Raw genomic sequence first — 11,523 nt, 5'->3', positions numbered from 1 at the left:
TAAAGGACATAACATTTCCTTCACACGCTTGAGGAATTCGGCCAATCACAACGCACTGGATAGCTGGCCAATCAGAGCACACCTCGCTTTTTCAGACCGATGAGCTTTGTAAAAATCGACGCGTTTCAGAAAGGTGGGACATAGCGGAGAAACAATAATGTACAGTATGTGGAAAATAATGTGTTTTTTTAACCTTAAACCACATAAACACATTTCATTACACCAAATACACAAAATAATGTTCTTTTTAGCAGCATCATATGACCCCTTTAAAAGCACCTCTTCCATTCAGTAAAAGAGTAAAAAAGACTAAGACCAAGACTTGAGACTATTTCTGAGGCGAAATTCGCGTCCGCGTATTTTTCAATATAAGCCCTTTTCAGAATATTTCCGCCTTCCATGAAATCTCAAGATACTACCGGACTCAAACAATGAATGATGACTTTACATTTTTAATCTTTACTTACCATAAACCGTCTTTCACTCGCACTCGCTTCCATCTGAAGACGCTGAGAAAATGGCGGCTTCTCGCACTGGTGTCGTCGAGATACGTCTGATGTTAACGTGACGTGCGTGCTCTCTTTCACGTCCGCGTTCCCAACCCAGCACCGCTGGGTTATTGATCAAGGCCAATTTTCAACCCAAACAACTCAACGTCCTTACCCAGCGGTCTCAACCCAGTATTTGGGTTGAAAAAACAACCCAGCATTTTTTAGAGTGTATGCTGTCTGAGCTGCGGTTTTTGCGTGCGTGCGTGCGTGCGCACAGAAATGGTGTATCACAGCACGCAAGTACCGCACTGAAATCTCTTTCGCGCTGTCTCACGCTTGAATGGCTTAAAACATTTTAATGTTTAAACTGACAATGCTTAAAACATGTGAGAATGATAAACTTTCTTGAGGAAGCAGCACTAGCCCTATCGTTCAGATAGGTGATTAGTTAAACACTGGAGCATCCTGTTAACCGCAGGTAACATTAAGCATATTGTATTCGCAGGTCAACATAAAATATCTTACGTACCACTACTGGTGAACAAGCCAGTGTAATGTAAATATGTCTGAAAGGTCTGCAAGAGATCTCGTCACACCCCTAGTACTTAAAGCTGTATGAGGCCCTCCTTTTGAGCTGCTCAAAACGACCAGTAAATATTATAAAATATATCAATTTTATATGAAGAAATATTATCTGAACAGTTTCATTTTTATATTTATTTAAATCTGGCTCACAATTTTTGAAATTTTGAAAAATTTTGAAAAGCTGGCTTGTACTTATTAAACGTTTAGTAATACTTCTCACTACAAAACCTGTGCCTGTAATGTTTTATAACTAGTACTTGGATAATAAAAGTACCCAATTCAAATGAATGCATCAAAATGTTTATACTTTCTACTGTTTTCTCAAGTTGCACATGTTTTTTCCTTTCACATTTAAAAAAAAAAACTTTTTTTTTACTAAACATTTTTACTTTAATTTTAGACTTGATAGAAGAGAACGAGGAGATTGAAGAACTGATTAAAGAGGGGGAGAACCATCATGTCAAAACTGAAGAAACACCCTGGAGATCCTCATTGACAAGAAGAGACAAAACATGGCCTGAGTGTGAACAGAGTCTCTCATGCAAGCAAAATCTTGATATTCACATAAAATGTCATCTTGAAGGGAAGCTGTACACATGTGATCAATGTGAAAAGACTTTCACAATAAAAGGAAACGTTACAAAACACATGAATATCCACACTGGAGAGAAGCCGTACACATGTGATCAGTGTGAAAAGACATTCACAGTAAAAAAATACCTTACAAAACACATGAAAATCCACACTGAAGAGAAGCCGTACACATGTGATCAGTGTGGGAAGAGTTTCACACAAAAAGGATACCTTGATGCACACCTAAAAACCCACAATGGAGAGAAGCCGTACACATGTGATCAGTGTGGGAAGAGTTTCACACAAAAAGGATACCTTGATGCACACCTAAAAACCCACAATGGAGAGAAGCCGTACACATGTGATCAGTGTGGGAAGAGTTTCATACATAAAGGATGCCTTGATGCACACCTAAAAACCCACACTGGAGAGAAGCCATACACATGTGATCGGTGTGGGAAGAGTTTCAGACAAAAAGGAGCCCTTAATGTACACATGAGGATCCACACTGGAGAGAAGCCGTACACATGTAATCAGTGTGGGAAGAGTTTCAGACTTAAGCAAACTCTTAACGAACACATGATGATCCACACTGGAGAGAAGCCGTATGCATGTAATCAGTGTGGGAAGAGTTTCAGGAAATGTGATGTTTTTAAAAAACATCTGCTTACTCATTCTAGAGAGAGACTAGAAAACTGTGACCAAAGCAGTAGAACATTTCTAAAGGACCGTCTGAAAGCTCATACGAAGGAGAAGCCTTACATATGTTATTTATGTGGAAAGAGTTTTAGTCAGGTGGTTGCATTAAAGATACACCAGAAAAGACACAGCGGTGTGAAGGTTCATGCTTGCTCGAAGTGTGGGAAGACTTTTTTTACATATATGTGGGAAGAATTTCAAACGAAAAGACTACCTGAGAATACATGAGAGGATCCACACTGGAGAGAAGCCGTATGCATGCGATCAATGTGGGAAGAGCTTCAGACTAAAAGAAATGCTTAATCGACACATGGATATCCACAATGGAGAGAAGCCACACACATGTGATCAATGTGGAAAAAATTTCAGACAAAAAAGGAACCTTATCAAACACATGAAAAGACACACTGGAGAGAAGCAACACACATGTGATCAGTGCGGGAAGGAGAAGCCATACACATGTGATCAGTGTGGGAGGAGTTTCACACAAAGAGGAAACCTTATTGCACACAAGAAAACCCACAGTGGAGAGAAGCCATATACATGTAATCAGTGTGGGAAGAATTTCAAAAGAAAAGAAAGCCTTCATGATCACATGAGGATCCACACTGGAGAGAAGCCGTACACATGTGATCAGTGTGGGAGGAGTTTCATACGAAGAGTAACCCTTTACAAACACAAGAAAACCCACACTGGAGTGAAACAGCACCAGACCGTTCACACTACAGAAACACCTTACAAGTGCTCACACTGTGAAAAGAGCTTCAAACGGTCAACACATCTACAAATACATGAGAGGATCCACACTGGAGAGAAGCCGTATCACTGCCATTCATGTGGGAAGAGATTCACTCAATTATATTCTTTAATCTGTCATAAATTACATGTCTGCATGTCTGAAATTACAGTAAGTAGATGAAGTTCTGATCCTGTACTTCCAGGTGCTAGGTAGGGCTGCATCAAGTAATTATTTTGCTAATCGATTAATCAGAGATTATTAGAACGATTAATCAACTATTCGTTGATCATTTCACAGATTAATCAGTATCTTTATTAATTATTTGGCTTGTGGAGTTTGTTAAAATGCTGAGTTACACCCATTGTAACTAATAAATAAAACAAGGAAATCACTTCAGTTTTTGAAAATGTCTTTTTAATATATTTTGAGTAAACTGAATTATTATCCTCTTCAGGTTTTCTGTCCTTCTCAGTAGTCATCAATACACCAACTTTGCTCAGAACTGAAACACAAAAATAAATGGGAATTTCACAACACATAGGAGGCTAAAATATTCATCTATAAACTATTGTTACTTAGATCCCCTTGTGAGCACTGTGGCAGGCAATCTTGAGAACGCTGAGGCTTGCGAGCTTGTCTGAGTTAATTGTAAAATTTAAGACAATTTTTTCAGAGATGAAGGCATACGTGTTATATTTTGTGTGTGTGTGTGTGTGTGTGTGTGTAAATTAATCTCTTAACACTAAATGCCAATAATGTGGCCACTGGGAGACCACAGACAGTTGTTTATTCATTGCAATGCATTAGGCCTAATAGAAAGCCAGTTAATGTAAAGATTTTTAATAGTACTATTAATAGCATTAATAGTATTTTCGTGCCATGACCATGGGGGCCGGAACATGTGTGCAACATGCGCACTTACACTTAATTTCATTTACCGTATTGGCCCGCAGTAGAAGTTAAATCTTACTGTAGTCTTCAAATCTGGGTAGTGTCTTACGTTTTAAAATCACAAAGGGAGTTTGGTCCCATCAGGCTAACGTGACAGTCACGACTCATGCAGCTGTAAGGTTTTCTTTTTCTTTTGTTTTTACTCGCGATCTTTACAACACGCATTACATTACGTATTTCATGGCACACTCGTTTAATGCGTATTTGGCGCCACCTATTGTTGTGGGTGTAAGTCTAGACCCTGAATATAAGACGACCGCATTTTTTCAGATGTATTTCCAAGAAAAAAACATCATCTTATATTCGGGTCAATACGGTAATTAGGCAAAATATTTAACATTTTATGCTCATTTTGGGCACCAAATACGTGTTGTATAGTTGTTTAGTTGATGTTTCTCACTAAGCAACTGCATGCAGTGTAAGATGACGTACAGGTTTGAGCCAGGCATGAATAATTTTAACACCTAATTTTTTTTTTCATAATTAACCTCACCTATATAAATATACAGCATCACACCATCTTCTTTCAGCCTAAAGTAATGACATATATGTATGGTTAAGGCTGATTGGCCTCTCACCAATGAGAAACCTTTCGGCACGACCATTTCTCTGACGTGCAGTAGCTGTCTCTTAAACTAGAAAGAAGCAGGTTAGAAATAAAATCAATAAACAGAATATTTAGAAATGATGGCAACAGCATTGGGACACATAAACCAAATGTAAACATTTCTATCAAATACAGTCAGCAGTGGGTAAGGGAAGAGTATCAGGTTGGAGCAGAACTGAGGAGAACATAATTACAAGGTTGAACAGTAGCTACAATGCATTTAATAAGCAAACATCCAACAGATCTATGTGAGGTATGTGACGTTAATGAAACGGTTGAACATGTTATAATGTACTGTAGGAAATATACTGTGGAAAGAAATTAGTTAAAGAACGAATTAGAGAATATGGGTGAGTTTACAATTGAGAATTTATTAAATCCAGGTAGAAATATAATACCATTTATGTTACAATATTTGGGAAGTACTGGTTTGCACAAGTGAATATAAGTATGTTTTTTTAATGTAATCTAAATCCTGCCAAGAGGGCTGAGGGTGGACAGAGGAGTGTTTATACTTTTCTACTGTTTTCTCAGGTTTCACGTGTCCTTTTCCTTTCACATTTTCAAGATTTACTGAAAACTTTTTTTAATGAACTTTTTTACTTTAATTTTAGACCTTATAAAAGAAAACAAGGAGATTCAAGAACTGATTGAAGAGGGGGAGAGCCATCATGTAAAAACTGAAGAAATATCCTGGAGTTCTTCATTGAAAAGAAGAGATGAAACATGTGCTCCGTGTGAAAAGACTTTCACAATAAAAGGAAACCTTACGAAACACATGAATATCCACACTGGGGAGTCACATGTGGTCAATGTGGGAAGAGCTTCAGATTAAAAGCTACCCTTAACAAACACATGAATATCCACACTGGGGAGTCACATGCGGTCAATGTGGGAAGAATTTCAGACAAAAAGGAAACCTTAACAAACACATGAAAATCCGTGTTACTCATTCAAGAGAAAGACTAGATAACTGTGACCAAAGCAGTAAAACATTTGCTAGGGTAGATTTACTGAAAGACCACCTGAAATTTCATACAAAGGAGAAGACTTATGTGTGTTATTTATGTGGAAACCTTAACAAACACATGAATATCCACACTGGGGAGTCACATGCGGTCAATGTGGGAAGAATTTCAGACAAAAAGGAAACCTTAACAAACACATGAAAATCCGTGTTACTCATTCAAGAGAAAGACTAGATAACTGTGACCAAAGCAGTAGAACATTTGCTAGGGTAGATTTACTGAAAGACCACCTGAAATTTCATACAAAGGAGAAGCCTTATGTGTGTTATTTATGTGGAAACAGTTTTAGTCAGATGTTTGCATTAAAGATACACCAGAAAAGACACAGCGGAGTGAAGGATCATGCTTGCTCTCAGTGTGGGAAGACTTTTTTTTTTTACAGATGCTGAACTGAAAGTGCACAAGACAGTTCACACTACAGAAACACCTTACAAGTGTTCACACTGTGACAAGAGATTCAAAAGGTCAACACATCTACAAAATACATGAGAGGATCCACACTGGAGAGAAGCCGTATCACTGCCATTCATGTGGGAAGAGATTCACTCAATTATCTTCTCTAATCTCTCATAAATTACATGTCTGCCTGAAATAATAAGTAGTTCAAGTACTGATCCTGTACTTCCAGGTGTGATAGATGTAGGGCTGCATCAAGTAATTATTTTGATAATCGATTAATCAGATATTATTAGAATGATTGCTCTATTGATTGTTGATTATTTCACAGATTAATCAGTACATTTATTGGTTATTCGGCTTTTGAAATTTGTTAAAATGTTAAGTAATACCCATTCAAACTAATAAATAAAACAAGGAACTCATCAGTTTTCGAAAATGTCTTTTTAATAAACTTTGAGTAAACTGAATTATAGTCCTCTTCAGGTTTTCTGTCCTCCTCAGAAGTCATCAGTAGATGGTTTCATCGAATGCATGCACCTGGCCCGAAGTTAACTTCTGGTCTGTGTTTGTTTAACAGTCTGGCTAGTGGTGCCAACTACAAACGCAGTTAAAGTGATGAGTAGAATGAAGTTGGGCTCAGGTTGTTATGCTGTGGGATGCAACCCAGTGTTTCACATACAGTGATTTATTTGTGGCGGCCCCACAATATCAAAACTGACCACCACAAATAGATTTTCCAAAAGGCTTTGACTTTGTTGAATAAACATGAGCACTGCATGCTTCAAAATCAAAATGCGGTGCGGATGTTTCTATATCACCGTACCTCTGAAGGAAACCGTCTGCCTTCAGAAAATGTTCGATGTCATTTTCAATTAATCTTGCCTGTAATGCCTGATAAAGCAGCGTTTATGGGCGCTGCACTGCTATATACAGCTGTTGAATTTGCATTTTCAAACAGCCCATCTGATTTACGCAGCAAACATGTTGTAAATGTGAACCGGCATCAAAGTCAAAGTCTGCTTTATTGTCAATTCTGCCACATGTACAGCACATACAAAGAATTTAAATTGCGTTACTCTCAGATCCTTGTTGCACACAGATAACACTAAACACTAACGGTAGTTATACAGATAAAATACAAATTAAAATATTTGAACTGTGCTGGCAAAACGAGTCACAATGAGCACATTTTTGGATGAAAAATGACTGAGCTACACCCGTTTGAAGTCAGCAAAGTCAGTTCTGAGAAAAATCAAGTTGCAGTTTTCTGAAGGTTCCAAAGCAAAATCACCAAGCAATCACCTAGCATTTTTTATTTTATGTTTGCTATTAATAATAAGAACAGATTCAAAAACAAATATTATAAAAACAAATATAAGAAAGAAATAGGCCTAATGCATTACTTTTTTTTAATTTTACATCTAAAAAGCATTCAAGTAAGAAAAACAAATAATCAAATGTAAAAATCACTTCAGTGTGTTCATTATAAATAAAGTGATTGTTAAAACTACAAAAGCAGTTAAATCAAGTGCAGTGATCTTTTCTTTTATTGTTAGATTAACATTAATGAGACAGAAGGCCACTGCACGGATCTGATATGTTACACACCAATTGTTTTCCCCAACAGTTCCCCAAACGTTGAGTAACAAAAGATAAATATGGAAGAATTAAGAATAGGTGGGTTGCCAGGGACAGGTATAAAAGATATACTGCAAAGTGGTGTGAATGGACAAGGCAGAAGAAATATTTGTAATTTCTTAATTAGAAAGGTTCTGATGAGGAGAACATGATGAAGGAAATAAGCCGGAGTAATGGTGCTTCTGATCCACACCCCGGAGCAGAAGATGGCGGTAATGCACTATTACGCTGGATGACAACCGCCGTGAAAATATAAGAAGAAGGAGTAATGATGCAGGAAAATAATCCAGAAGGTGGCGGTAATGCAACGCGTTTGGATGCAAGCCGCCGTTAAACCTCGAATAAGAAGAAGAAGAAGAAGAAGAAGAAAACAAGAAGCCACCGCTAGCGCCATCACACAGCTTTGAGTCTTCTGAGGTGAGGTAATTTGTATATTTTTAAAGTTATAAAAAAAAAACACAGCTCGTTAAACCAACATTTTACAGGGTCATTATGTGTTGTTTAAATCTGGTACAGCTCTATTTGTGCGTCTATTCTCAAATAAACACTTAGCCTAGCCCTAGCAGTAGGGTTGCCAACCATTCCGAATAATACGGAATCGTCCCGTTTTTAAGATATAATTTTGTCACGTATTCGCAGGCATACGCCGCATGTCCACCCACCATACGAATAACAAACTCGGAATTGAAAATAATAGATTTTTGGACAAACTATTGTTTGTTTTGCGAACGGTAGATGAAGGCGTTAAGACCCAGCTGAATCCTGGGGCCCGTTTCAATAAGGAGGTTCAACCAGCTCTTGAGTTGAAACTTGAACTCTGAGGTGACTTACTCTGAGATTGGAAACTCTTGAGTGATCGGGTTCAGAACAGCTGAATTGAGTTAGTTCAATCCACTGAGTAGGTTGACTCTGAGTTTAGCGCGTGCACCACGACTATGAAAAGCCATGATCAATGGCGCTCCGAAATTATGATTCACCATGGCAACAGCTCCCGATAAAAAGATCGTCCGCATACTTCCGGGTCAATATGTAACTTTAATTCTTAATCACTGTTATAATATCAAAGGTAAAAAGTGGCAGAATTGTTTAAGTAATATTAATTTTCATGGTATTCCTACAGGCAAAAGAAAAAAAAAATGCAGCTAAACATGAAGTATAAAAACATAATGCAATCAAGGTAAAGCTTTAAGCATAAAAGGTTCATGAAGGCTACATGACTTTACAAGCATTTGACGTATTAAATAAATATCTTTCAGTGCGCAGCAGCTTTTCCCACATAGTCTAATGCTCTTTTCACAATTAAATGTCTCTTATCCACACTGTTGCATTTCTTAATTAGAGTAATGACATTAACATTTGACTTCTACTCAGCCAGCAGCAAGAAGGTTTGCAAAATAATGAATAACAGATGAAGAGGAAATGGCCACAATAGCCTACCAAGTATTGAAGAATAGTAAAATCCAACAGGAAAAAGAATAACTGTTGCTTTTTTTATTTGTAGGAAATAAAGATGACCAAATAAATGTAACAGCTGTGGTGGTGGTTACGGCAGATATCTCGAGCTACCCTTCCATCTGGCATCCTTCCATTCCATACAGTAATCAGCTTAATTTTCAATGGGTTTGTGCTCCGAAAACGACACCAATATTACAAGAAAGAGCATGAGAGCGAGACACTTTCCTTACCACTCTGCAAACAGCGGCCGTACTAATGTGTTCTGCATCCCTGATGTTATATAGAAAACTACCATTTAAAAATGGTACCGCTCAAATAAATATGCATGCGGATATGGTAAAAAAAAAAAAAAAAATCCTCTCCTGATGTAAATGTTACTCCCTACGAATTAATGTAGCCTCCTCATCTACAGGATTCATAATAAGAGGACAATAAGAGTTTTCACTTAGCCTCCTTTCTGAAACGGGCCTCTGGTCGCTCCCGCGTCACAGTGAGAGGTTGATGAGTTTTATTATGATTTATTATTATATTTATTATTATTGGTGTCTGTGTTGTGATAAATGCACAAACCCATCCCCCAAGTTACTACTAAACGAATGGTGCAAGTTCTTTAAAAAAAAAAAAAAAAAAAAAAAAAAATTGGGGGGAATTAATTTGTACATTAATAGGCTAAGCAATACACATTTTGTCTAAGAACCAATCTGTAAATATATATATATATTTATTAGAGATGCACCGATTGACAGTCTCACATCTTGCCGATTCTGAGCCGATCCTTTTGCCAGCGGTGCCGGCAATGACGTCACAGCCACGCGCACAGTCCCGTGTAAACATGTTGTTTCGTGTGAGAATGATTCTAATTTTAATTGCATTCAGTGTAAACTGCGACTGATAATGTATTTATGTCGTGCCAGATGAGGCTTCCACAGCCTGAGTGAGTGTGTGAGAGAGACAGCACACACAACCAATCACAGCACACCTCGCTTTTTCAGACCGATGAGCTTTGTAAAAATCGCCGCGTTTCAAAAAGGCGGGGCATAGAGGAGAAATAATAATGTACAGTATGTGGAAAATAATGTTTTTTTTTTACTTTAAACCACATAAACACATTTCATTACACCAAATACACAAAATAGTGTTCTTTTTAGCAGCATCATATGACCCCTTTAAATAAACAAGAAGTTAAAATTAAGTGACTTAGATTTTAGACAAAATATTGACTGTTTTTGCTCAATTTCACTGAAGAAAATAGTTCCGATCAAAGCCACAGCAGGACTGTTGTGTGTCTCCGAGCAACACACAGCGGGGTTTCGTTACTGAATGAATCCACGTTTTTGAACGAATCGAGTGAGTCAATGATTCAGTGGCCCATTCATAAGGACAGTCACTTCCCTGATAGCACACATACATCTCGGAGACGTCTATTTGACGTCTGCATTTACATCTGGAAGACGTATTTTTTACAGTGTTTGCTCATCTGCAATACGACTCCTATAAATACGTTTTCTATCAGATGTCAAATAGATGTCTATTACATGTCTTTAAGATGTTTATGATTTAGAATGTATGTAAAATTTACATCTTACAGACGTCTATTAGATGTTTGTACACAGCAGATGCTTTCCAGATCAAGTGATCTTTAACAGACATCTTGCAGCCGTATGTGTGTTATCTGGGTTGCCTCGTTTCTGAATGAATCAGCCGTTTGAATGAATCGGTTGAATGAATGAATAAATGACTCGCTCATTAAAACAGACATTTGCCACCACCTTCTGGTGGTTTAGTCATTTAAAAATATCATTGCATTTTTTCAACATTTATTTGTATGTTTAAAAAATATGTAAAACATTAATCTTATAAAATTGATGCATTTGAAATTTTGCAGTGTAAATGCATAGGGGCACCTCAGCTTCATCAAACTGTGTAAATGCATCTAATGGCACTTCAGATGCAGCTTCTGTTTCCTCAGCAGTGGTAAGAGAGTTTGTTAATACTAATTTCATTTGAATGGTAACAACTCTTCAGTTTCTTATTATTCTAACTGAATTAATTGAAACGAAGTAAGAATTTGATGTCAAAGATGACACATTTAATAAGGTTAGGGGAAAAGAATGACCATTTATAAACATAGTGGGAAATGTATGAAGGTAATTTAATGCCTAAAAGATTTGCATACGCAGGGTAAGAGTTGTGGAAGTGTACATAAGACTGCAAGCGTAAATTAAATTTGCATGCGCAAGAGAAGCTTTGTAAAGGTGTAAATCGCGTTTCAAGCATAAGAAAAAATGATTTGATAAAAATGATACATACATACACACACACACATATAGTGCCGTGAAAAAGTGTTTGCCCCTTCCT

At 37.3% G+C, this 11,523-nt stretch overlaps 2 protein-coding genes across 5 annotated transcripts in view; both read left to right on the top strand.

Moving 5' to 3' along the window:
* Positions 1-3,427, top strand: part of LOC107690763 (gastrula zinc finger protein XlCGF8.2DB-like) — a 29,192-nt gene extending 25,765 nt beyond the window's left edge. The window contains exons 3-5 of one of the 4 annotated variants that reach the window (XM_016489183.1): positions 1,477-2,176; positions 2,808-2,952; positions 3,067-3,427. In XM_016489183.1, coding sequence (XP_016344669.1) covers positions 1,477-2,176; positions 2,808-2,952; positions 3,067-3,267 — 1,046 coding nt within the window. In that variant the 3' untranslated portion in view covers positions 3,268-3,427. Of the gene's footprint in view, positions 1-1,476; positions 2,179-2,793 lie in introns of all 4 variants that reach the window. The other 3 variants (XM_016489180.1, XM_016489182.1, XM_016489181.1) reach the window with 3 other exon arrangements.
* Positions 3,428-7,877: 4,450 nt separating this feature from the next.
* LOC107690765 (gastrula zinc finger protein XlCGF8.2DB-like) overlaps positions 7,878-11,523 on the top strand; it is a gene marked incomplete at its 3' end in the record, with an annotated part of 29,042 nt that continues 25,396 nt past the window's right edge. The window contains exon 1 of the mRNA XM_016489184.1: positions 7,878-8,127. The remainder of the gene's footprint in view (positions 8,128-11,523) is intronic.

The sequence above is a fragment of the Sinocyclocheilus anshuiensis genome, unplaced genomic scaffold (genome assembly GCF_001515605.1).
Source record: "Sinocyclocheilus anshuiensis isolate Anshui unplaced genomic scaffold, SAMN03320099.WGS_v1.1 scaffold4004, whole genome shotgun sequence".
NCBI lineage: Eukaryota > Metazoa > Chordata > Actinopteri > Cypriniformes > Cyprinidae > Sinocyclocheilus > Sinocyclocheilus anshuiensis.
Note: the sequence above shows the minus strand (reverse complement) of the source record. Positions and strands in the feature narration are given on the sequence as shown.